Consider the following 24,664-nt stretch of genomic DNA (forward strand, 5'->3'; position numbering starts at 1 on the left):
TAAGTTGTATTTTTTACATAATGACCAATGGATTAATTTAGCAACTCAGTCGTGTCTAGCTTTGTAATCAGTTTGTGTGATTTTGCTACATTCACATATTAAATGTGAAACAGTTTCCCTGTAAAAACAAAGCCTTTTAATAATCAAGAACGGTCTCACCCTGTAATCACCAAAGCAAAATATGTTTTATCACCTGAAGGTTGGTGAATATTTAACAAAGTGCCTCTAGCACTAACTTTTCTATTGAGATCAAGTGAAATGCTGGATCAGCTGACTTGTCAGTACTGCAACCCTCCTGAGATTAGTCAGTGAAAGCGAGAGTTGAATAAAGTAGACGGAGTAAAAGATGGGAGGAAAATTCTTCTACCTTCTGGTAGCTTCAACTTTGATAGCCTACTACATCTACAGGCCTTTACCAGAGAATGTGGAGGAACCCTGGAAGGTGATGCTTTTAGATGCTGGCTTTAGAAGCCTATTACATGTGGTAAGTTGAAACATTTATTTCCTGTGTTTATGCCTGAAAATGCTTGAAAGTGAAAGTTGTGCTTTTAGAGAAATAAGATAATGCCGTAGAAAACAACAACCAAGAATGAAGAACATGTATGATTCATCATACTGCAAGCAGATATTGAATATTATTGGGGGGAGAAGGGAAAAGAGATATGGAATTTATGTATTTTTCTACACCTTTTCTGGATATAATGATCTCATATATTAAAAGTATAATAAAATCAAGAGCAACTTTCTATATTTTAGAAAGTTATCCTTTTACAAAAGATTTTCTTCCAGAACATTAGACTCTGAGCAGGATACCTTTTTTTATATTGGATATAATGTATATTTCAAACACTCAAGAGAGCCAGTTTGGTCTAGTGGTTAAGGCACAAGGCTAGAAACCTGAAGGTTGAATTCTAGACCAACCTTAGGCATGAAAGCCAGCTGTGTGAACAATTCCTGCTGTAACTAAATGGATAAATTCTTGGTTGATCCAGAAATACAGGTTACAATAATTTCAACAAAAATGGGGTCATTAACAATAAGTAACTGAATGAAATGATTAATATAGCATTGGGTTGTCCCATGGTTAGTTGGCCGCGGTGAGTTGTCCCGCAATGAGTTGGTCACAGCAAGTTGTCCTAGACTTGGCCAGAAAAGCCTTTGTAGACTTCATTTGCACCCTTTCCTAGATTAGGGGATACTTCATACAATCACTCATATTCCTTCTACTGCAATGAGGCTGCCCTTGAAGACTACTGATTTAGTTTGTCAAACATGTATGAAATAACAGGTATAAGTATAAACATTCATACAATCACTCATATTCCTTCTACTGCAATGAGGCTGCCCTTGAAGACTACTGATTTAGTTTGTCAAACATGTATGAAATAACAGGTATAAGTATAAACATTCATACAATCACTCATATTCCTTCTACTGCAATGAGGCTGCCCTTGAAGACTACTGATTTAGTTTGTCAAACATGTATGAAATAACAGGTATAAGTATAAACATTCATACAATCACTCATATTCCTTCTACTGCAATGAGGCTGCCCTTGAAGACTACTGATTTAGTTTGTCAAACATGTATGAAATAACAGGTATAAGTATAAACATGGATATGAACACAGGTAATGGTACGAATAAATGGGAACAGTAGGACAGGGAAGGTAGGCATGCTGGTGCACTTATGCACACCCCCTTAGGGACCTCTTAAGAAACATGAAAGGTCCATGGTAGACAGTTTAAGGTAAAAGGTATGGGGATTAGAGAGACTAATAACAGGATCAGGTAGAGTGTTCCAGACATTTACTACTTACTATTGCAAAAGTCATATTTCCTACAATCAAGATTAGAATGAATTACATTGAATTTTAATCTATTGATAGCCCTTGTGTTATTGCTGTTGAAATTAAAATACTCATTTACTGGTAGGACGTTTTGATAAATAATCTTATGAACTAAGCTTAGGTTGGAACATAGATGGCGTAGGCGAGGCTATTGAGGCCTAAAATTTCAAGCCTGGTGGTATAGGGAATTTTATTTCGAGAAGAGGATATATATAGCTGGCATGAATAAGCAACCGAAGAATGTCACTGTCAAGGTGGGAAGCAACTTTATAACCAGGTTTTCAAGGCATCAAAACTGCTGTCAGCAAAGAACTCTCCAGAAATATCTTCTTTAATTTGCCTGTATTTTATGTTTTCTCGTTATGCCTTTATTAAAAAGCTTTTTATCAAAGAAGAACAAAATATTCTGGCCTATGTTTAAATTTTTCTTTGTTAAAATATTTATTTGAAATACACGAGGAAAAATAATTCTTACTTTTCTGTGTGTGTTTGGTTACAGTTGTGTTTTTAATTGGTGAGGGAACAGAGAAATCAGATAACCCATCCAAGGGTGTTGTGCAATTTCAGGGTGTCCCTGGACGCAAAGCTTCTGCTTAAGGAGCAAATGGCAGCCATGGTTAAATTAATTTCAACATAACAGTGGCCAATAACGATAAAATAAAGAAAGTCAATCCAGAAATACAGGTTACAATAATTTCAACATAACAGTGGCCAATAACGATAAAATAAAGAAAGTCAATCCAGAAATACAGGTTACAATAATTTCAACATAACAGTGGCCAATAACGATAAAATAAAGAAAGTCAATCCAGAAATACAGGTTACAATAATTTCAACATAACAGTGGCCAATAACGATAAAATAAAGAAAGTCAATCCAGAAATACAGGTTACAATAATTTCAACATAACAGTGGCCAATAACGATAAAATAAAGAAAGTCAATCCAGAAATACAGGTTACAATAATTTCAACATAACAGTGGCCAATAACGATAAAATAAAGAAAGTCAATCCAGAAATACAGGTTACAATAATTTCAACATAACAGTGGCCAATAACGATAAAATAAAGAAAGTCAATCCAGAAATACAGGTTAAATTAATTTCAACATAACAGTGGCCAATAACGATAAAATAAAGAAAGTCAATCCAGAAATACAGGTTACAATAATTTCAACAAAAATGGGGTCATTAACAATAAGTAACTGAATGAAATGATTAATATAGCATTGGGTTGTCCCATGGTTAGTTGGCCGCGGTGAGTTGTCCCGCAATGAGTTGGTCACAGCAAGTTGTCCTAGACTTGGCCAGAAAAGCCTTTGTAGACTTCATTTGCACCCTTTCCTAGATTAGGGGATACTTCATACAATCACTCATATTCCTTCTACTGCAATGAGGCTGCCCTTGAAGACTACTGATTTAGTTTGTCAAACATGTATGAAATAACAGGTATAAGTATAAACATTCATACAATCACTCATATTCCTTCTACTGCAATGAGGCTGCCCTTGAAGACTACTGATTTAGTTTGTCAAACATGTATGAAATAACAGGTATAAGTATAAACATTCATACAATCACTCATATTCCTTCTACTGCAATGAGGCTGCCCTTGAAGACTACTGATTTAGTTTGTCAAACATGTATGAAATAACAGGTATAAGTATAAACATTCATACAATCACTCATATTCCTTCTACTGCAATGAGGCTGCCCTTGAAGACTACTGATTTAGTTTGTCAAACATGTATGAAATAACAGGTATAAGTATAAACATGGATATGAACACAGGTAATGGGTACGAATAAATGGGGACAGTAGGACAGGGACGGTAGGCACGCTGGTGCGCTTATGCATGCCCCTTACAGACCTCTTAGGAATGGGGTGAGGTCAACAGTAGACAGTCTTAGGTTAAAGTTATGGGGTTTGAGGATGTAACAACAGAGTCAGGTAGTACATTCCAGGCATTGACCACTCTGTTGCTGAAGTCGTATTTTCTGCAATTGAGTTTGGAACAGTTTACCTTGAGTTTGTATTTATTTTGTGCTTGTGTATTATTGCGGTTGAAGTTGAAGTAGTCATTGATAGGTAGGACATTGGTGTAGATAATTTTGTGTACTACAATTAGGTTGTCCAAGCCCAAACTCTTAAGCCTGGTGACATAAGGTATTCTGTTGTGAGCATAAGAGTGGAGTACTCTTCTTGTGAAATATCGCTGGACTCACTCAATTGTATTTGTCTGATATACAGTGTGGATTCCAGGCAGACGAGCTGTATTCAAGAATTGGTCTAGCAAAGATTTTGTATGCCCTAGTTTGCAGTACAATGTTACTGGAGAAGAAGCTTCACAAGATTAGGTTGACAACTCTTAATGCGGTGAGTTCTGGCGCTTAGATCATTTGAGATGAATACTCCAAGGTCCTTGACAGTGAGGGTCGTATTTGGTGTTCTGGGTTTTTTTGCCAATGTGTAAGACAGAGCATTTGTTGGTTGAGATGTTGGAGTTGCCAATTGGCAAATCTTGCCAAGATTACTGGCAAGATTCAACTGGTTCAGAAAGCAGCAGCATAGACATGCCTCAGTATGCCCATGTAACACCCCTCCTTTGTGAGCTACACTAATTATCAGCTAATTATCATCTTGTTTCCTAGAGTGACTCAAAGCCATATGTGTCATAGAGGTGCCACTTGTTCCCATAGAAACTGCCCAATCCTGTCTGGCAGGTTCCTTCTACTAAATAATGCCATATTTCCAGAATCCAGAATTCTGCCTTCTCTGTAGCAATGCTCAGAGTTCAAACTCAACCTGAGGTTTGAACATGTCCCATTCTACCGGGGGTTTTGGGAAACTCTCTGGGAAGGGTCACAGAATCTCCGTTAGAGTTTTCTTTGTTTTCATTGGGTATTATGAAACCCAATGAACGCTTGGCATCTTTATCCTTCATTTTTATCTTTTGCTGTTTTCTTGTTTATAATATTTTAAACAATTTGTAAACAGAGTGACAGGCACTTGAGCAAACTAATAATAATGTTGATCAAGATTCAATCAAAGTTTATTCATATTTGGCTTTTTTAAAGTGCCATGCCAGGAAAGTCTTGGGTGGCACTTAGAAAATCTGTACATTTGACAAAATTTATGTCAATCACAAAAGCACTTTGCTTGAATCAATGCATATACTATACCAATACATATTGACTTCCTAGGTTCTTGGGAAGAAGTCAATAAGAATTAAGATCAACACCAGCTAAAGAACTATTACTGGTGATTTCACATAACTGAATCATCATCATCATTCAACCAAAATACATTTGCTCTTAACTAGTCTTGCTTAGTTAGCAGAATACAGAGGATATCCTAAAATATATTATTAAATATATTTGAATAATTAATTTATTGTAATAATTAATGTTTTAATTAAATATTAAATATTATTTATTAAAGGCAAGAGAACAGCCCAGAAGAAGGCAGTAACTAATCACTTTTGTAACCAAGAAAACTGCTCAGTGTGATGGCATCTTTATTTTATTAATCTGAATCTCATGATTTTTCTATTGATTTCTCTTCCGTAAATGCAACTTTCTACTAGAATATTCTACTTTCTCTCCAACAACTTTGCAATAACTTATAATTTCAGTTCTGCAACTCAAAGGCAATTTCCAAGGCAAAGTGAAGAAAGTGTGTTGCAATCCTTAAAGATTTGAATATAGAAACAGTTTCCCTGTAAAAACAAAGCCTTTTAATAATCAAGAACGGTCTCACCCTGTAATCACCAAAGCAAAATATGTTTTATCACCTGAAGGTTGGTGAATATTTAACAAAGTGCCTCTAGCACTAACTTTTCTATTGAGATCAAGTGAAATGCTGGATCAGCTGACTTGTCAGTACTGCAACCCTCCTGAGATTAGTCAGTGAAAGCGAGAGTTGAATAAAGTAGACGGAGTAAAAGATGGGAGGAAAATTCTTCTACCTTCTGGTAGCTTCAACTTTGATAGCCTACTACATCTACAGGCCTTTACCAGAGAATGTGGAGGAACCCTGGAAGGTGATGCTTTTAGATGCTGGCTTTAGAAGCCTATTACATGTGGTAAGTTGAAACATTTATTTCCTGTGTTTATGCCTGAAAATGCTTGAAAGTGAAAGTTGTGCTTTTAGAGAAATAAGATAATGCCGTAGAAATCAGCAACCAAGAATGAAGAACATGTATGATTCATCATACTGCAAGCAGATATTGAATATTATTGGGGGGAGAAGGGAAAAGAGATATGGAATTTATGTATTTTTCTACACCTTTTCTGGATATAATGATCTCATATATTAAAAGTATAATAAAATCAAGAGCAACTTTCTATATTTTAGAAAGTTATCCTTTTACAAAAGATTTTCTTCCAGAACATTAGACTCTGAGCAGGATACCTTTTTTTATATTGGATATAATGTATATTTCAAACACTCAAGAGAGCCAGTTTGGTCTAGTGGTTAAGGCACAAGGCTAGAAACCTGAAGGTTGAATTCTAGACCAACCTTAGGCATGAAAGCCAGCTGTGTGAACAATTCCTGCTGTAACTAAATGGATAAATTCTTGGTTGATCCAGAAATAAACAGACTCTTCGCTTGCAGGAAAATGCTAAGAGAAAGGAAGGAAGGAAGGACAGAAGGAAGGAAGGAAGGAAGGAAGGAAGGAAGGAAGGAAGGAAGGAAGGAAGGAAGGAAGGAAGTTCTTTTACGTCTTATATCATGTATCTGTTTGCTGAACTGAGTAAATTCATGTACTTTTTTTTCCTCACCGTCTCATTGTTTCCAGCTTGCAGAGCTTTACTGATAATGCATGTAAGGTATTTTGTCAGTTTATTTTATTGTGTGCCTGCATACAGAAAGGGAAACCCTTACTTGCATTTCATTGCCCTCCACAAGTCATCCCAAATAGGGAAATCATTGTTTAATAGACCCAGTGCACTGAAACAGAATAGTCTTTTTTGCATGCTGCTGCATGACCAGCCTTCTGATTTTCTGTTGAGGTGTGCAAAAATCTTCACTGGGATTGCATCTGCAGCATATCAGTTTTCATCTGCCAGTTGGTGCTTGCAAAGAGAAAGATTACAAGTACCTTACCCTCTTCAGCAACCGGAGAACTCACTCTTTGATTTGAGCCAAGTTTACTCTAATTGCTTGAGAGAGAACACAAAGTCCTATCTGTTTGGCAAGTGCAGTTTATAAAGTTACAAGTGTAGCCCATAGCAACAATACCCTACCCTCTTTGCCTAATATAATAGTAGTAGATATAGTATTTTTAATCATTAGTCTTGCAGGGTGTAATGTATCTTTAAAAGTTTCGGCGGGAAAATAGCACGTTGCTGATTGGTTGAAGCCACCGGCTATACTGTATATAAAGAGAGGTTTTTCCCAGCCCGGGTTGCTGGGTTCACCATATAGTAAAGAGCTGTTGTCACTATCCTGGTCTCCTGCCTCGTTATTGCCCGAATCTAACACTGGCGACGAAGGTGGGATCTCGAGGCTAAGAGTGCCAGGAAGAGCTGAACTCACCAGGAAGACGCGAATCCAGCAAAACAAGGGCGGAAAGCAGCGATGTCCGGCTATACACCGCCAGCGCCATTCGACCCAGCTAAGGAAAAATGGGGGTCATACATGGCTCGCTTCGAGTGTTTCCTCGAGGCAAACGAACTTCAAGGAGTTTCAGACAACAGGAAACGAGCCTATTTCCTGAGCCACTGCGGTCCAGAAGTTTTCGACACCGCAGAATCCCTGGCTGAGCCAACGCCGGTACAGTCGGTACCGTGGCAAACTCTGCAGACTTTACTAAAAGCCCATTTTGCACCAATGCCATCCAAGTATGTGCAACGGTTCGAATTCGGGGAGCGCAGACAGAAAGAAGGCGAGTCCATCAGCGCATACATGGCCGCCCTGAGGAAAGCCTCAAAACATTGCGAGTACCGAGACTTGGACGAGGCATTGCTGGAGCAACTCATCCGCGGGGTCAGGGACATCCGTTTGTGGAGGCGGCTGCTGCCTAAAAGCAACCTAACGCTGGCAAACGCCTTGGACGAAGCCAGGGCTCACGAGATGTCTACCCAAGCGGCGGAAACACTACAAAAGCAGGTCACACCAACAGCGGGTGCGAAATCAACCCCGGTCCACCATGAAGAGGTCCAGGCCGAATCGGACGGTGAGGAGGAGGAAGGAGTCTTCCACACCGGGAGGCCGGAGAAAGACGACCGGGGCGACTGCGCAAGTTGCGGTGGGCAACACCAACGACAACAATGCAAATTCAAAGATGCAACTTGTCGGCGATGCGAAAGGAAGGGGCACCTAGCACAGGTCTGTCGAGCTCCCCAACCTTCCCGCCAAAAATTCAAACCGGCCAATCAGAACGCGGGAACGACGAAGCGGCCCGCGAGTGGTCAGTTTAAAAAAGGCACGAAGTTGAACCAGACGGTCGTGAGAGTGGGTCACGCATCAACTCGCCTAGAAAAGAAGATCTTTACAAAGGCAAAGATTGAAGGGGTGCCGTGCCGATTGGAGGTGGACACCGGCTCATCGATCACGATCATGTCCTGGGACACTCTCGTGAGAGCCTTACCCGCCATCACAAAGCGCAAACTGCAACCACAAAGATTAAGGGTACAAGACTACCAGGGGAACCGCATCCCCGTCCGAGGGGCAACGTCCGTCCACGTCGAGTATGGACAATACAAGAAAACTCTGCCCATCACCATCGTCGATGGGACCCTGCCAAGCTTGCTGGGACTGGACTGGTTCAGAGCATTGGGCATGGGAGTGACTGGAATCTTCAGGAACGAAGTCGACCTCAAGGACACACTCGTAAAAGAATTTGGGGACATTTTCAGAGACTGCCTGGGCAAGTACACGGGGACCCCTATCTCGTTTAACATAGACCCCCAAGTTGCCCCTATCCGTCTAAAGGATAGGAGGGTCCCGTTCGCCCTTAAGCCCAGGATTGACCAGGAACTGGACAAGCTAGTAAACCAGGGAATTCTAGTGCCAGTTGACCATGCTAAGTGGGAGACCCCTATAGTCACCCCAGTCAAGCCGGACGGATCGGTCCGGATTTGTGCTGACTACAAGGCAACGCTTAACAAAGCGTTGCAAAAGAGTGCTTACCCCGTCCCGGTGGTACAGCACTTACTGCACTCCATGGGGCAAGGGCAAGTTTTTGCCAAGCTAGACTTGGCCCAAGCCTATCAACAGCTGCCCGTAGACAGCAGCACAGCCGAAGCGCAGACAATTGTGACTCACAGAGGGGCTTTTAAGTGTACCCGATTACAGTTTGGGGTTAGTGTGGCTCCAGGGTTATTTCAGAACCTGATGGAGCAGCTATTGCAGGGCCTACCAGGGGTGGTACCATACTTTGACGATGTACTGGTATCCGCTGAAAACCTAGAGGAATTAGGGGCGAGGCTGCGAAAAGTTTTGGGCATTTTCCGGTCTGCCGGTCTCACGGTTAAACTAAACAAATGCCAGATCGGGGTTGAGTCTGTGGAATTCCTGGGCTACCGGATAGACAGGGAAGGGATTCACCCCACTGAGAGCAAGGTACGGGCCATCAGGAAGGCCCCGGTTCCAAAGAACAAGACGGAGTTACAGGCATTCTTGGGTCTGGTCAACTTCTACGCAGTATTCTTAAGGAATAAGGCAACAGTAACAGAGCCGCTGCATAAATTATTAGCTAAGACGGCTGCATGGTCTTGGGGAAAGGCGGAAGCTAGAGCATTCGAAGGGGTAAAGAATCTCCTAACGAGTGATAGCCTTCTTATCCAATACAATGGCACGCTGCCATTAGTGTTAAGCTGTAATGCATCTCCCTATGGGGTGGGGGCTGTGCTCAGCCACCGGTTACCAAACGGCACAGAAGCCCCTATTGCATACTACTCCCGAACCATGTCATCAACTGAAAGGAATTATAGCCAGCTTGATAAGGAAGCCTTGGCTATAGTCTCAGGGGTAAAGAAATTCCATGAGTATGTATTTGGTCGTGATTTTGAAATCATCACGGACCATAGACCTTTGCTAGGATTGCTGGCAGGCGACCACCCAACGCCTGTGGCGCTGTCGCCAAGACTGACCCGATGGACTATCTTCCTGGCAGCGTATTCTTACAAATTACTACACCGGCCAGGAAAGGAATTAGGGCATGCAGACGCACTGAGCAGATGCCCATTACCAGAGACTATTGAAGACCCCACTCCGGGGATACCAGTTCTGCTAATTGACTCTTTGGACTCTGGCCCAGTCACATCCAAAGAGGTGGCTCGGGCTTCGTATAAGGACATTACAATAAGAACTGTAATTGGTTGGGTACAAAGAGGTTGGCCCGCTGCGCCGGGCGAGCGTTTTAAAGAGTTTGTTAAAAAACGTGGGGAACTCTCGGCTCAAGGGGGGTGCCTGCTATGGGGGGATCGGGTGGTGATCCCGGAGAAACTAAGGAAAAAGGTATTGGATCTCCTTCACGAAGGTCACCCAGGGATCGTGAGGATGAAGGGTCTAGCGAGAAGCTATGTGTGGTGGCCCTTAATGGACTCAGAAATTGCTGAGAGGGTAGGGAAATGCCAGGCCTGCCAGGAGTCCAGACCGCTACCCACAACGGCTCCGATTCGGGAATGGGAGAGACCCCAGGGGCCCTGGTCTAGGATCCACATCGATTTTGCCGGCCCTTCCACGGCCAAACCTTTCTGGTGGTAGTCGATGCCTACTCCAAATGGCTAGAAATCATTCTCATGAGATCCATGACAGCCGAGGCTGTGATCTCAGTCCTACGGCACCTATTTGTAACCCACGGGTTGCCCGACACTTTAGTCTCCGATAACGGCCCACAATTCACGGCAACCCAGTTTGAGGGGTACTTGGCAGAAGAGGGCATCCGGCATGTCCTCTCGGCGCCTTTCCACCCTGCGACGAACGGCCTTGCAGAACGTTTCGTTCGAAGCGCAAAAGAGGCATTGTCCAGAATCAAGCCAGGCGATTGGCAAACAAAAATCGATACATTCCTAGCAGTCCAACACAGAACCCCCTGTGTCACAACTGGCCGCAGCCCGGCCGAACTATTAATGGGTCGGAAGCTTAGGTGCCCACTAGACCGTTTAAACCCAAACTATACACCAGACGGTTACAAAGGGGCACACGGGAAAACAAGAGAGATGGCAACAGGCGACCTAGTGTGGGCACATAACTACAGCGAGGGCCCGACCTGGTTAGCAGGAAAAATCTTAGAAATAACAGGACCCAAGTCATATCTAATAGAATTGGGGGACGGCCGGGTATGGAAGCGCCACATAGACCAGATAAGAAAACGAATAATAGGTAATACAGAATCAGACGATACATGCCATGACTATGCAATGTTGGATTCCACAGCTGACTCAAACCCGGGGCAAACGAGGGACTTATCTGAGTTCCAGGCGGTCCAGCGACGCCAACCGGTTCCTCTTGGAAACAGCAGGGACGACTCTGCAAATAATCCAGGGCCGGATGGCCTAGAGGAGGAGCTGAGAGGAACAATCAGTCCCTCCGGCCAGCTCGACTCACTCCCAGAGAATGAATTGCGCAGGTCTGAAAGAGTCCGGAGACGCCCAGTCTACTTGCGTGATTACGTTGAGAAATAAGATGTAAAAATTATGTAGATATTGGTAAAGTGTTTTCTGGGAGGGAAGGAGTGTAATGTATCTTTAAAAGTTTCGGCGGGAAAATAGCACGTTGCTGATTGGTTGAAGCCACCAGCTATACTGTATATAAAGAGAGGTTTTTCCCAGCCCGGGTTGCTGGGTTCACCATATAGTAAAGAGCTGTTGTCACTATCCTGGTCTCCTGCCTCGTTATTGCCCGAATCTAACACAGGGCTTCTTCCATCTTTCACTTTTGCTTTATTCAACTGCAAAACTTTTTCCTACATTTTTATTTTTATTTTATTTTATTTTTATTTATTTATTTGTCAAGTACCTATTAGATAATATATATAAGTACAAGCAAGGGACGTGGTGGCTTAGTGAGTAAGGCACTGAGCTTGTCGATCAAAAGGTCAGCAGTTCAGCAGTTCGAATCCCTAGTGCCGTGTAATGGGGTGAGCTCCCGTTACTTGTCGCAGCTTCTGCCAATCTAGCAGTTCGAAAGCATGTAAAAAATGCAAGTAGAAAAATAGGGACCACCTTTGGTAGGAAGGTTACAGCGTTCCATGTGCCTTTGGCGTTGAGTCATACCGGCCACATGACTATGGAGACGTCTTCGGACAGCAGTGGGTCTTTGGCTTTGAAATGGAGATGAGCACCACCCCCTAGAGTTGTGAATGACTAGCACGTATGTGCGAGGGGACCCTTTACCTTTACCTATAAGTGTAAGCATAGATTGAATACATAAAATGAATACAAATAAAGGAAACATTAGGACAGGGATGGTAGGCACGCTGGTGCGCTTATGCACACCCCTTACAGACCTCTTAGGAATGGGGTGAGGTCAACAGTAGACAGTCTTAGGTTAAAATTTTGGGGATTTTGGGATGAAACTACAGAGTCTGGTAGTGCATTCCAGGCATTGACCACTCTGTGGCTGAAGTCGTATTTTCTGCAATCGAGTTTGGAGCGGTTCACTAAGTTTGTATCTATTGTGTGCTCGTGTATTGTTGTGGTTGAAGCTGAAGTAGTCATTGACAGGTAGGACATTGTAGCAGATAATTTTATGAATATTTTTCATAATAATTTTTATTTGTGTTTTTTTCTGACCAGGTCAGTGCTTTTAAATTACTAACTGAAGCCATTTTACTAGGCCAAACTACTTCTCAGATGAGCATTTCTCCTTCACCTGAAACACTTGCCATGTTGCAGGAGATCATGAAAATAAGGCATAAAAGGAAGCCAGGATAAAAACTAGAATAGAGTCATTTGGCAGAACAGGGAAGAAAGATATAATTCAAATTGAGACTAGGTAGGAATAGAGCAGGGGTGGTATTCAATTTTTTTTTACTACCGGTTCTGTGGGCATGGCTTGGTGGGTGTGGCAGGGGAAGGATACTGCAAAATCTCCATTTCCACCCCACTCCAAGGGAAGGATACTGTAAAATGTACCTTGATGAACGTATCTTTTCTTTTATGTACACTGAGAGCATATGCACCAAGACAAATTCCTTGTGTGTCCAATCACACTTGGCCAATAAAATTCTATTCTATTCTATTCTATTCTATTCTATTCTATTCTATTCTAAATCCCCATTCCCTCCCCACCCCACTAGCCTGCTTTCCAGCTCTGTTCTCCTGTGCAGGGCAACAAAAGCCAATCAGCTGGGACTTCCCTCAACTGGGATTTGGGAGGCAGCGAATAGATGGGGGTGCGGCCAACCAGAGGTGATATTTACTGGTTCTCCGAACTACTCAAAATTTCCGTTACCAGTTCTCCAGAACCAGTCAGAACTGGCTGAATACCGCCTCTGGAATAGAGTTATATAAAGTAGTTTGTGCTGAGAAATGTACATAAAGGCTTGATGATTAAAATCAGAAGAAAGTTGTTTTGTGGATAAGTTGAACAAGCACATATTATGTGCTTAGGACAGCTCTGCTATTGGTGGCTGATTGTCCCAGTGCTTAGTACTATAATGATACCTTACCTTCGAAGTTCCAAAAGTCAGCTAAAGTTAAGGTGATAGATTTAAACAATATCCAAAATCCCACTTGTCCATGGAGGTCATGTCATAACCAGTCACTCACTCTTTTCAGAGGGTTCAGAAGGTTGTGAAGATAAGGAGAGACACCATGTTAGCCACCTTTTCAGGTGGAAAAAAACCTGAAATAAAAATGTAATAATTCTTGGACGTCCAAATGTTCTGTCAGCATTGCTAATCAATTTTTATTATGGTCACAGATGAGCATTGAAAACAGCAATAATAATAGTAAAAAATAAAAATAAAGGCAGACAGAATATATTGGATTGGTGCTGGATTAACAGTGGACAATCTGCCTAATTTTACAAACAGTTTAGTAGAATTTGGCCACATTCAGAGAAACTACCTCATACTGGTCTGATAACATTTTCTTTTCTTTTTTTTTATTAATACATTTTGTTAAATATACAATTTAAAAACATTAGAGATGGTGCAACTTGTCTGGTACATATTTTCCTAACACTTTTTCTGTCGTGTAGATTACAATATAACGTCATGCATATTCCATATATACTTTTTGTACATTCTTATAATATTTCTTATATTATTATTTTTTCTCCTCTTTTCTTCACTTTGTTTCTGATTCTCTATCCCTACATTCCTCCTTTTATCTAGCCATTTATAAAATGTATTCCAGGTTACATAGAATTCTGATTCATCTTTATCTTTGAGCTCCATAGTTAACCTGTCCATTTCTGCACAGGTCAATATTTTATTGATTGGTAACAATTGTTACACTTGAAAAAGATCACTATTTCCCAGATATTTTACTGGGTAAAGGGTTATAAATTGAGTCCTTGTAGAAAATGCTGTATAGCAGTTTCAATGGCCCCTGGTCCACAGGGGCAGTCTCAGCTCATATGGTATTCAGCCAGAAATCCTAAATGTGGAAAGCTGCCCTAAACCAGGATTAGTAAAACAGGTTTTACTCTTATAATAGAAAAGACATACATTTGCAATGAAAATATATTATTAGGAGAGGCAAATGGTAGCACTTCATTAACAATATCCTATCATGGGAATAGTCAAAAATATTAGCAATTTCTTAGACAAAGAATAGGGAAAGTAATGGCAAATCAGTACACTAGAGTAAATTATTTATCTTCTATCTACATCCTACTGGCCCCCTGTGGTCATTAGACCATAAAGCACTGAAAGTTATATTTTTAATTCCTTCTCTATCCTATTATAATTCCATATATTTACAATTTTTATAGTTAGCTTTTAACTTTTAATTTTGAAAATTTCTCTGTTCTGACTATTGTGGCCTTCATTTTCATATTTCATATTCTCCATTATTATTTATGTCTTGTTAATACATCCTTTTCTTTTTTATGGCTTTATTACTTTATTACCTCCCTGTTTTCTCTGCCTTTTCAGAGTTTCTTGCTTGCTATTTCTAGTATCTGCAGGTACCTGAAATGATGGGCTTCATAACTATGAATTCCTTTCAGAATGTTCTTAGAGTATCTCATGGCATATCTCCAAGGCAACAGATGCTTTCTTTGAAGCAAAAAAAAAAAAAAAAAGGAAGTTAACATTTCTTTTGTTTTACAGGCCACAATTGTGGAGAAGTTGGGTCTTGGACACTGGTTGGATGTTATAAATCTGTACACAATGTATGAATATACACCACCTACATCTGATGAAAAAGTTATTGTAACAGACACAAAATTTAGCCATGTTCCAGTACGTCTTTACATTCCTACAAAGCAGTCAGATGTCTTGAAAAGAGCAATGATTTTCATTCATGGAGGTGGATGGTGTGTAGCATCAGCAAGTAAGCATACGTATTTTATTCTACTAATGTGGGTCTCAAATAAAAACTGTATTTATTTATTCTGATGTCTCAGGGTTTTTACTGAGGTATAATCAGTGGTGAAATCCTATAGGTTCGCACCGGTTCGGACGAATCAGTAGTGATAAAAACTACTGGTACAGGTGAACTGGTAGTAAAAAAAAGCTACTGGTTCCTTCGATCCGTTATTTCCGATGATCAGCTGTGCCACAGGATTTAAAATTGCTAGAAATTAGGATATCCTGCTTTCTAGTGAATCTAAATCACGCGGCACAGCTGTTTCCCCCCTCGCTGTTCTACTTACCTTCCCAAGCCTCCTTTTCTGTGCAAAGTGCGTGTTTGGTGTGTACTATGCATACACGCTCACCGCATGTTTTGTGTGCACCATGCATGCACAAACAGTGAACTGGTAGCAAACCAGGGAAGATTTCACCACTGGTTATAACACAGGGGTCTCTAACCTTGGCAACTTTAAGACTTGTGGACTTCAACTCCCAGAGTTCCTCAGACAGCACGCTGTCTGAGGAATTCTGAGAGTTAAAGTCCACAAGTCTTAAAGTTGCCAAGCTTGGAGACCCCTGGTATAACAGATAAATTCAACCTTCTTGGGTTGGTGGTTAATTAACTTTTAAAAACCTTCTTGAAGATTCTCACAAAATGAACAGCATAGAAGGTACAAGATTCACAATTGTCAAAAGGTAAATTGATGACGTTGCTCCTCCCAACTCTCTAGCTCTTGCCAGTTTATCTGCTTGCCAATTTTAATTTACAATGTAATCTGAGCGGTAGGGGAAAACAAAGTACTAAATTGCTGCCATCCCATTATTTTTTTTCCTAAAGATATTTATGGGATGTAGGACCAAGAAGGGTTCTCAAACATAAAGGCAGCTGTTACCATATGATAACATGTTAGTTTCTCATTAGAAACAGCAACAAAAAATCCCACTTCTTTCAAATCAGATAGATCATTGAGCTTCACAAAGATGAAGGAAGACATACCCAGGCATGCTAAAACTGTGCTTAATCAATGAAAAAGTATTCCTACTCCAATTTAAAGATGGGAATGTTCAAAACCCATTTAAAAAGATCTTCACATCCTGTTGACTACTTGCTTCTCTACTTTGGTAGTCTTTTTTTGGCAGCCTCAGTGGGAGCAGTATCATTCAAATCATTGAATCACTGAACGGTAAAGCTCTGACTCACTAATTTTATGATGCTCCCAAATTAATTTCCACTCCCAGAATTCCTCAGCCATAGCCAATTTTGGAAACTGGAATCCACAAATCTTGAAGTTGCCAAGATTGGGAAACATTGGTGATTCATGGAAAGTTCCCAGAAAGTCCTTCCCAAAAGAAACAGAAAACAGCTCATTAGAATTGTGTAGGTTTAGGACATCAGGGGTAAAATCCAGCAGGTTCTGGCAGGTTCTGGAGAACTGGTAGCGGAAATTTTGAATTGTTTGGAGAAATGGAAAATACCACCTCTAGCTGGCCCCAGAATGGGGTGGGAATGGAGATTTTGTGGTATCCTTCCCCTGCCACACCCAACAAGCCACGCCCACAGAACCGGTAGTAAAAAAAAATTGGATTTCACCACTGTCTCACATGAACATGAAGCAGGAATATTTCTGGAGCTTGATGTTTCTTAGGTTTCTATGGTGACATGCTAGGCATACTCTTCTGGTAGTCTAAAGCCCCTGTTCCATATTGTTTTTAAACATGTACTGTGTATTGGTATTGCAAGAGTAATAAAACATGCTTTGCCACTTATTTTTCACAGCCATGAAATCCTATGACCTCTTATCAAGATGGACATCAGAAAGACTAAATGCTGTTGTGGTGTCAGTTGAGTAAGAATGGTGTTTGAAGTAGACATCTTTGTTCATTAATCTTTTCCTAATCTTTTTCTAGAAACAAAAAATTAATTAATGATTAGTAATAACACAAACTAGAGGGATGCGATGGCTCAGTGGCTAAGATGCTGAGCTTGTTGATCAAAAGTTCAGCAGTTCAGCGATTTGAATCCCTAGTGCTGCATAACAGGGTGAGTTCCTGTTGCTTGTCCCACCTTCTGACAACATAGCAGTTCGAAAGCACATAAAAAATGCAAATAGAAAAATAGGGACCACTTTTGGTGGGAAGGTAACAGTGTTCCGTGTGCCTTTGGCATTTAGTCATGCCAGCCACATGACCATGGAGATGTCTTCAGACAGCGCTGGCTCTTCGGCTTTGAAACAGAGATGAGCACCACCCCCTAGAGTCGGGAACAACTAGCACATATGTGCAAGGGGAACCTTTACCTTTAATAGCATAAACTAGCACGTTAAAGCCCCATATACTGTATATTGTTATTGGTTGCTAAATTATACTTCCTTGCGTATGCTGTGCTATAAGTATTATTTCCTATTTATAATGGATAACTAATGTAGTTTTACATTTACTATCTTTTATACTTTTTGAAAAGTGTAAACAAACAGAATATGATTGGAAGATGGTCTAATAATACATAAACTGAAATGCACAGATCGTTTCAACAGACTAAAATCTACATTTCACAATATAAAAATATAACGATCCCAATTGTCAGCCTTTTGTGGTAATCCACACAAGAAACCAACACTATGAGTAGTAACACTGTCTTTATTGCAAGGTTATAGTAACAGAATCTTGCATTTTTTTTCCTGTTGCCTTTACTTTCAAAGGATCCAGCATGGTCCCTTCTGAGATGCTTTCCACATCCCATTCCTTTTGTGGGCTGAGATGTCTCTTATCTGTGGGCTGCGGTTCTTCCTTCTCTTTCTTAAGGGTATTTCCACATATTACATCAGCCTTTAAAAAAAGCTAATGGTATTTTTCAAAGTTAAAGATTATTCCGCCTCAAATTATTCTATATAATTTATAGCTTCCATAAAGCATAACTTCCTAATGAAGCATAATTATTCTATTGACAAAACAGACCAGATTAGAGTTAGTCAGTAAAAGGGAACGAAATTTTATTGATCATTTGGCACACAAATAAGTCAGGAATTCAAAAAAAAAAAGTAAGCAAATTCTATATCGAAGAAAATCACCTTTTTTAATCTAGTATCAATAGTGTAAATCTAGTGATGAATTAATTTTGTTTTACAAACACAGGGAATTTATATATTTCTGTCATTGTCTTTTTTTAATCAATTCCAAAAAGTTATAGACTAGCTCCAAAATATCGGTTCCCAGTTGCATTTGAAGATGTGTACTCAGTAGCAAAATACTTTCTACAAAGCAGCATTCTGGAGAAATATAATGTAGACCCAAGCCGCATCGGCATTGCGGGAGACAGCGCAGGAGGTAATTTAGCTGCAGCTGTAACCCAGCAGGTAAGAATTACCTATTTGAAAATAATAAATCCAAAATGGAATTATACATGTCATTAACTGCTGTTATCTGAAGCTATCCTGATTCTAGTTATCTTGGGGCTTTTCACACTGGATACTTAAGAGTAGGAAGTCATAATTTTTAATTACCCTGAAAGATTCAGGATCTTCTAAGGAGTCCAAAATGGAGGGCCATAGAATTATGCATGTTAATTGAACCCCAGCTATCAGAAATCATCCTTCAACTTAATACCTTGGGGTATAAATAAGAACTAACAATCAATTAATAATCAGGGCAACTGCTGGGACTTTTAAATGGGTAAAATTGGGTATAATTGTAAAAGAAAGTCCTAGATTTTTAGTTTGTTGAATGCCCCAGGGCAAGAAGTAGCATGAAGGCCATCTACCATGATTACAACAAAGCCCAAGAAGACAACTGATTCAGGAGGAAATCCACTAGATAGCACCTTGTCAATGGTTATTTCACTGTGAAAAATGTAACTTCAGCCCCATTTCAAGACTAAAGAAAGTTCAACAACATCGTCAATGAAACATGTTCATGTGAGCTGTGACAAACAAACAATTCTGATTCTTACATTTTATTTGATATATTTGCTCATTAGGTGTTTGATTTATTACATTTATTCAAGTGTTAAAGATGAAATTTCAATAAGAATTGAAATTGAACTAACTTCGTACTTATAAAGAAATAGGATCTGACATATACTTCATAAATTAATGCTGAGCAAAAATTTCACCTGCATATTTATGAATTTTCTTAGAGGGAAAAAGGAGAAATTATTGTGTGGTATGTTGTTCTTTTATGTACCTTAATTATGAAGTGAGGTTTTCTTCAGGAAATTGCAACCTGGGTTTCCCTCCAATTTTAAATCTCAAGAGAAGTTCAGGTAGTCCTTGACGTACGACCACAATTGAGCCCAACATTTCTGTTGCTAAGCGAGACAATTGTTAAATGAGTTTTGCCCCATTTTGTGACTTTTCTTGCCACAGTTGTTAAGTGTTAAGTGAATTACTTCAGTTGTTAAGTTAGCAACACAGTTGTTAAGTGAATCTGGCTTCCCCATTGACTTTGCTTGTCAGAAGGTTGCAAAAAGTGATCACATTATCTGACACACTGCAAACATCATAAATATGAGTCAGTTGCCAAGCATCTGAAATCTGATCATGTGACCATAGTGTTGCTACAACAGTCATATGTATAAAAAACAGTCATAAGTCACTTTTTTCCAGTGCCATTGTAACTTTGAGCAATCACTGAACAAACTGTTGTAAGTCGAGAATTACCTGTATACTTTCCTATGGAGTATTTCCATATTAGGAAGCTATGAAGGCCTAAATATAAAGGAAAGATGTAACTTGACCCTCATTGCAAGAATAAAGCAAGCTCAACAACACCAACAAAGTAAATTTAACATGTTCATGTGAGCGGTGACTGACATAAGACAAACAATTTATCAAGGGGAAATATTTTTGGAGAATAAGAGGGCAGTTTTTTGGACAATGTTAGTATACCGAATCGAACATGACCTGTACTTTACAAGGAGAAGAAGAAGAATTCCTTCACTCTGCTCTTTTTTCCTACCTAGCCTGTTTTGACTATAAAAAAGAATTGAAAAAGAATCAAATAACTCCTAGAACATCTAAACTCCACAGAGTAATGATAAAGAATAGTTAAATTATTGTCGCTGATGAATAAGATTGGAACATACTGAAGTTCTCAAGATACCTTTGGATAGCAAGTGTAATAAGATATCTTCCAGTATTTTATTTGCAATTTTCTTCAAAAGTCATTATTGTAGAAAATTGGCAGTTTACAAATACTGTGGAAAACATATCAGGGTTTTCCACATACAATTTTGAACAGAAGAGATAGAAAATGTATAATGTATAAGCTTTGAAATTTTAATAACTGGTTTGCTTACATTACAAAATACAAAATATATTAAATAGTCCATCTTTCATAAGAAAAATATTTCTAATAAATATTTTTCTTTTCCAGCTTCTTGATGACCCTGACGTCAAAGCTAAATTCAAGATTCAAGCTTTATTGTACCCTGGTCTTCAGACTATTGATCTGGAATTGCCATCCTTTCAGGATAATAAAAACATGCCAATTCTGCCTAAAACATTACTAATCAGATTCCTCAGTGAATATATTACATCAGATGAGTCTTTTTCCAAAGCTTTAAAGACCAACCAACATGTTCCTGCAGAGTTCAACCATTTGTTTAAATTTGTAAACTGGAGTAATTGGCTACCTGAAAGATTTAAAAAAGGCCACGTTTATACTGACCCATCACATAGAAATTCCAAAATTGGACACAAGTATCCAGGTTTTCTGGATCCAAGGATAGCACCACTTTTAGTTGAGGACATCAAGCTTCGGGGCTTACCACTTACATATGTCATTACTTGTCAGTATGATGTCTTGAGGGATGATGGAATCATTTATGTTTCCCGTCTTAGGGAAGCAGGAGTTCAAGTAGCACATGAACATGTTGATAATGCTTTTCATGGTGTTGTAACATTTATTACAGGCCCTTTTGCCTCAAATATAGGACGCACAATGGCCAACAAATACATTGAGTGGCTAAATAAGAACCTGTGAAAACACACATACACTACCTGAAGATCCTTGGATTCATTCGGTTTCTCCAATTATATTATTTTTTTCAGGGACATTATCTTTTTGGTCAATAAATTTGACACTGTTATTCTGCAGTTATTATACTTAATATAGAATCTCTTGTTTCCCGCTGTTTGAATAAGTATGAGAAGCTTGGTAGAATATGTGGGAGACTTGTATAACCATTAAATGATTAATAACTTAAAATGAAAAATAAAGCTTTTGACCATTTCATGTGTGAAATTAGAGGCTTGTGTCTTGATGTTATTCAGGATTGTTTTAAAAGTCATGATTCATTCCTATACTCTTTTGCCATCAGCAAAATGTGTTCCAGTGAGATTTTTAAGATAACTTGTTCCTTTTGGGAAGCAACCAGTGTGAATATCTGGCTGTAGACTATTGTACATTCTTGGATAGCATTTCATGAATAAAACCTCTTTTCCCCCCCTCTTGATTGGATTTTGCATGGATGGTATCAAAGGAAATAGTGTGATAGTGCCTATAAATATCCGGGATTCAAGTTGGCGTGTTGATTCTCAAAAATGTTCTATGAGATATATTATGCCACAAATGTACATATCCTATACTAGCTCCCATGGTGAGCTGTTGGATCAGTTAGGTAGATATGTTCCTGAGGAGGCTTCCTTAGATCCAGTTTATTTAATCAGTCTCCAATTTTCTCTTTTTAGGGGAGACAATCCAAAAATGGTGGGACTGCAACTAGAGCACTGTAGAGAACTAGATTATCTAGATTCATTTTGGCCAGGTTTTTGAATTGGGTATGTGTTACAGATTCTTTTTTAAACCATGTTCAATTAGATTGACCCAGACTCAAGAAAGATTGAAAAAAGTGCTGGACTTTGAATGTGTAAGGCTTACAAATATATGTGTGTGTCCTATTGCCTCTATTCCATATTCTTATCTATTGCTATTGTTTCTATATTATTACCATATATTATTCTATATTATTACAATTATATCTGTACAGCATTCTACTTCTTTTTTAAAAAAAATAATTTTTATTAAACATTTTTCAAAAAACAAAAAATAATCTTTAAACAATAGTTTCTTTCCAACAATTTTGCAATGGTTAATCGTTTTTTACGTGTCCATTTTTTCTCCCTTATTTCAATGTATCCTTTATACCTATAAGTCTAATATTAATTTATTTACATATATACATATAAATAACAATGCACCCAATTTCATTTCTACAAACTACATTTTTTCTGTTTCCTCTTAATCAAATTATCTCTATATTATTACACTTGTCTTTACACTGGATTTTATAATAAAATGTTATAATTCAGTTCTATAGAGGAATTATTGAGTCTGTCATTTGCACCTCTATAACTGTCTGGTTCAGTTCTGCAACCCAACAAGAAAGACACAGACTTCAGAGGATAATTAGAACTGCAGAAAAAATAATTGCTACCAACCTGCCTTCCATTGAGGACCTGTATACTGCACGAATCAAGAAGAGGGCCGTGAAAATATTTACAGATCCCTCATATCCAGGACATAAACTGTTTCAACTCCTACCCTCAAAACGATGCTATAGAGCACTGCACACTAGAAACTAGACACAAGAACAGTTTTTTCCCGAAGGCCATCACTCTGCTAAACGAATAATTCCCTCAACACTGTCAAACTATTTACCAAATCTGCACTACTATCAATCTTCTCATAGTTCCCATCACCAATCTCTTTCCACTTATGACTGTATGACTGTAACTTTGTTGCTGGCAATCCTTATGATTTATATTGATATATTGACCATCAATTGTGTTGTAAATGTTGTACTTTGATGAATGTATCTTTTCTTTTATGTACACTGAGAGCATATGCACCAAGACAAATTCCTTGTGTGTCCAATCACACTTGGCCAATAAAAATTCTATTCTCTACTAATGATATAGTCTTGCTTCTATACTATGACTAGTTTTATCAAGACTTTTCATATTTTTCCCTGAATGCCAACACTGCCAAATAATTTACTAAGACTGTATCACTATTGGTAATATACTTGGACAATAAAGAATTCTATTCGGTTCGATTTTTCATATTACTCAGAGAACTGGTGAAAGTTTTTAATGAATGAATTTAAACATATTTAAAAAGAAAATATTCAGTCATATCCCACCACCAACACGATCATATTTTCTTTCCCCATTTCATCATTTATATTGCAGTACTGAATCTGTTCCAGGATAAGGGCCCTATTCCACCAAGACTACATTCCAATAATTACGAAAGTTTCTTGCTTTTCTTTCTCTCACTCAGTGTTTTCATACTTTTTCCCTCTTTTTACACATATATTTTACTGCCTCTTTTTAAATTAATAGTAGGAAAATATACATGAGAAAGAAAAGGAGAACAGGTTGAAAAAAGATGTTTAGCAATTTGTAAGCAGAGATGTTTTCTCCCTTGAACTAACTTCAGTGCAAATAACTCGTAATCAGACATGACAGGAAAGTGCCACAAGAAGAGGAAACTGAGTGATGTATTCACAGACAAATACACTGACCCAACTCTGAACAAGTGACTTGTGAGAAAAGTAATGCTTTTTTTCTGCCGCTTTAGGGAATGACGAGTTTCAGCACTAGTTCTATTCCATATCCATTAAAGATGCTGCAGTATCATGTGTCATAGTGAAGTCGGCGATATCACTGAATTACATGGCTTATCATATCTGACTATCATTTGACATTACTGACAGAAATCTAGATAGTGGGGCAAGCACATAATCCATCAATTTGGAAAAGAAGAAGAACAAGGCAAACAAACAACTGCAATAAATTTAAATAAATAAATAAAATTTAAAAAATAAAATAAAAATAATAAATAAATTTAATTTTTTTAATCTAAAAAATAAATAAACAACCGCAATAATACACGAGCACACAATAGATACAAATTTAAGGTAAACTGCTCCAAACTCAATTGCAGAAAATACAACTTCAGTAACAGAGTGCTTAATGCCTGGAATGCACTACCTGACTCTGTGGTTTCTTCCCCAAACCCCCAAAACTTTAACCTTAGACTGTCTACTGTTGATGTCAGGCCTGGAAACCATATTAGACTTTAGGTTTCCAGACGCTGCCACATTTTTCCCTTGAGGGGAAGAAGGGGGGCTGAGGGGTATGGTAACATTCTTCAGACGGTCAAGGTCGGATGGTGTTCACATCTGCAGGAAGAGTGGCAAGAAGATATTCGAATGAACTGGGAGAATGTGGGACCATGTGACCATCAAAGGGGTCAGGGGGGTGGGACTCTTGGGGGTTGTATAACTGGGGAAAAGAATCCGGAAATTCAGTTTTGGAATTTCACTCATCGTGTGCC

At 39.1% G+C, this 24,664-nt stretch overlaps 1 protein-coding gene across 1 annotated transcript; it reads left to right on the top strand.

Annotated features, from left to right (window-relative positions):
• Positions 1-5,608: 5,608 nt before the first annotated feature.
• On the top strand, positions 5,609-23,234 carry AADAC (arylacetamide deacetylase). Its single transcript, XM_058188333.1, has 5 exons — positions 5,609-5,932; positions 15,083-15,305; positions 17,103-17,172; positions 18,507-18,678; positions 20,696-23,234. The coding sequence occupies exons 1-5, from the start codon at positions 5,795-5,797 to the stop codon at positions 21,302-21,304; spliced, it is 1,212 nt and encodes a 403-aa protein (XP_058044316.1). The 5' UTR covers positions 5,609-5,794; the 3' UTR covers positions 21,305-23,234.
• Positions 23,235-24,664: the final 1,430 nt, after the last annotated feature.

The sequence above is a fragment of the Ahaetulla prasina genome, chromosome 6 (assembly GCF_028640845.1).
Source record: "Ahaetulla prasina isolate Xishuangbanna chromosome 6, ASM2864084v1, whole genome shotgun sequence".
In the NCBI taxonomy this organism is placed as follows: Eukaryota; Metazoa; Chordata; class Lepidosauria; order Squamata; family Colubridae; genus Ahaetulla; species Ahaetulla prasina.

Coding starts and splice junctions, on each gene's coding strand:
- AADAC (XM_058188333.1), top strand. CDS start 5,795: ATGGGAGGAAAATTCTTCTACCTTCTGGTAGCTTCAACTTTGATAGCC. Junction 15,306..17,102: donor ATGGTGTGTAGCATCAGCAA/GTAAGCATACGT, acceptor TATTTTTCACAG/CCATGAAATCCTATGACCTC. Junction 17,173..18,506: donor GCTGTTGTGGTGTCAGTTGA/GTAAGAATGGTG, acceptor AATTCCAAAAAG/TTATAGACTAGCTCCAAAAT.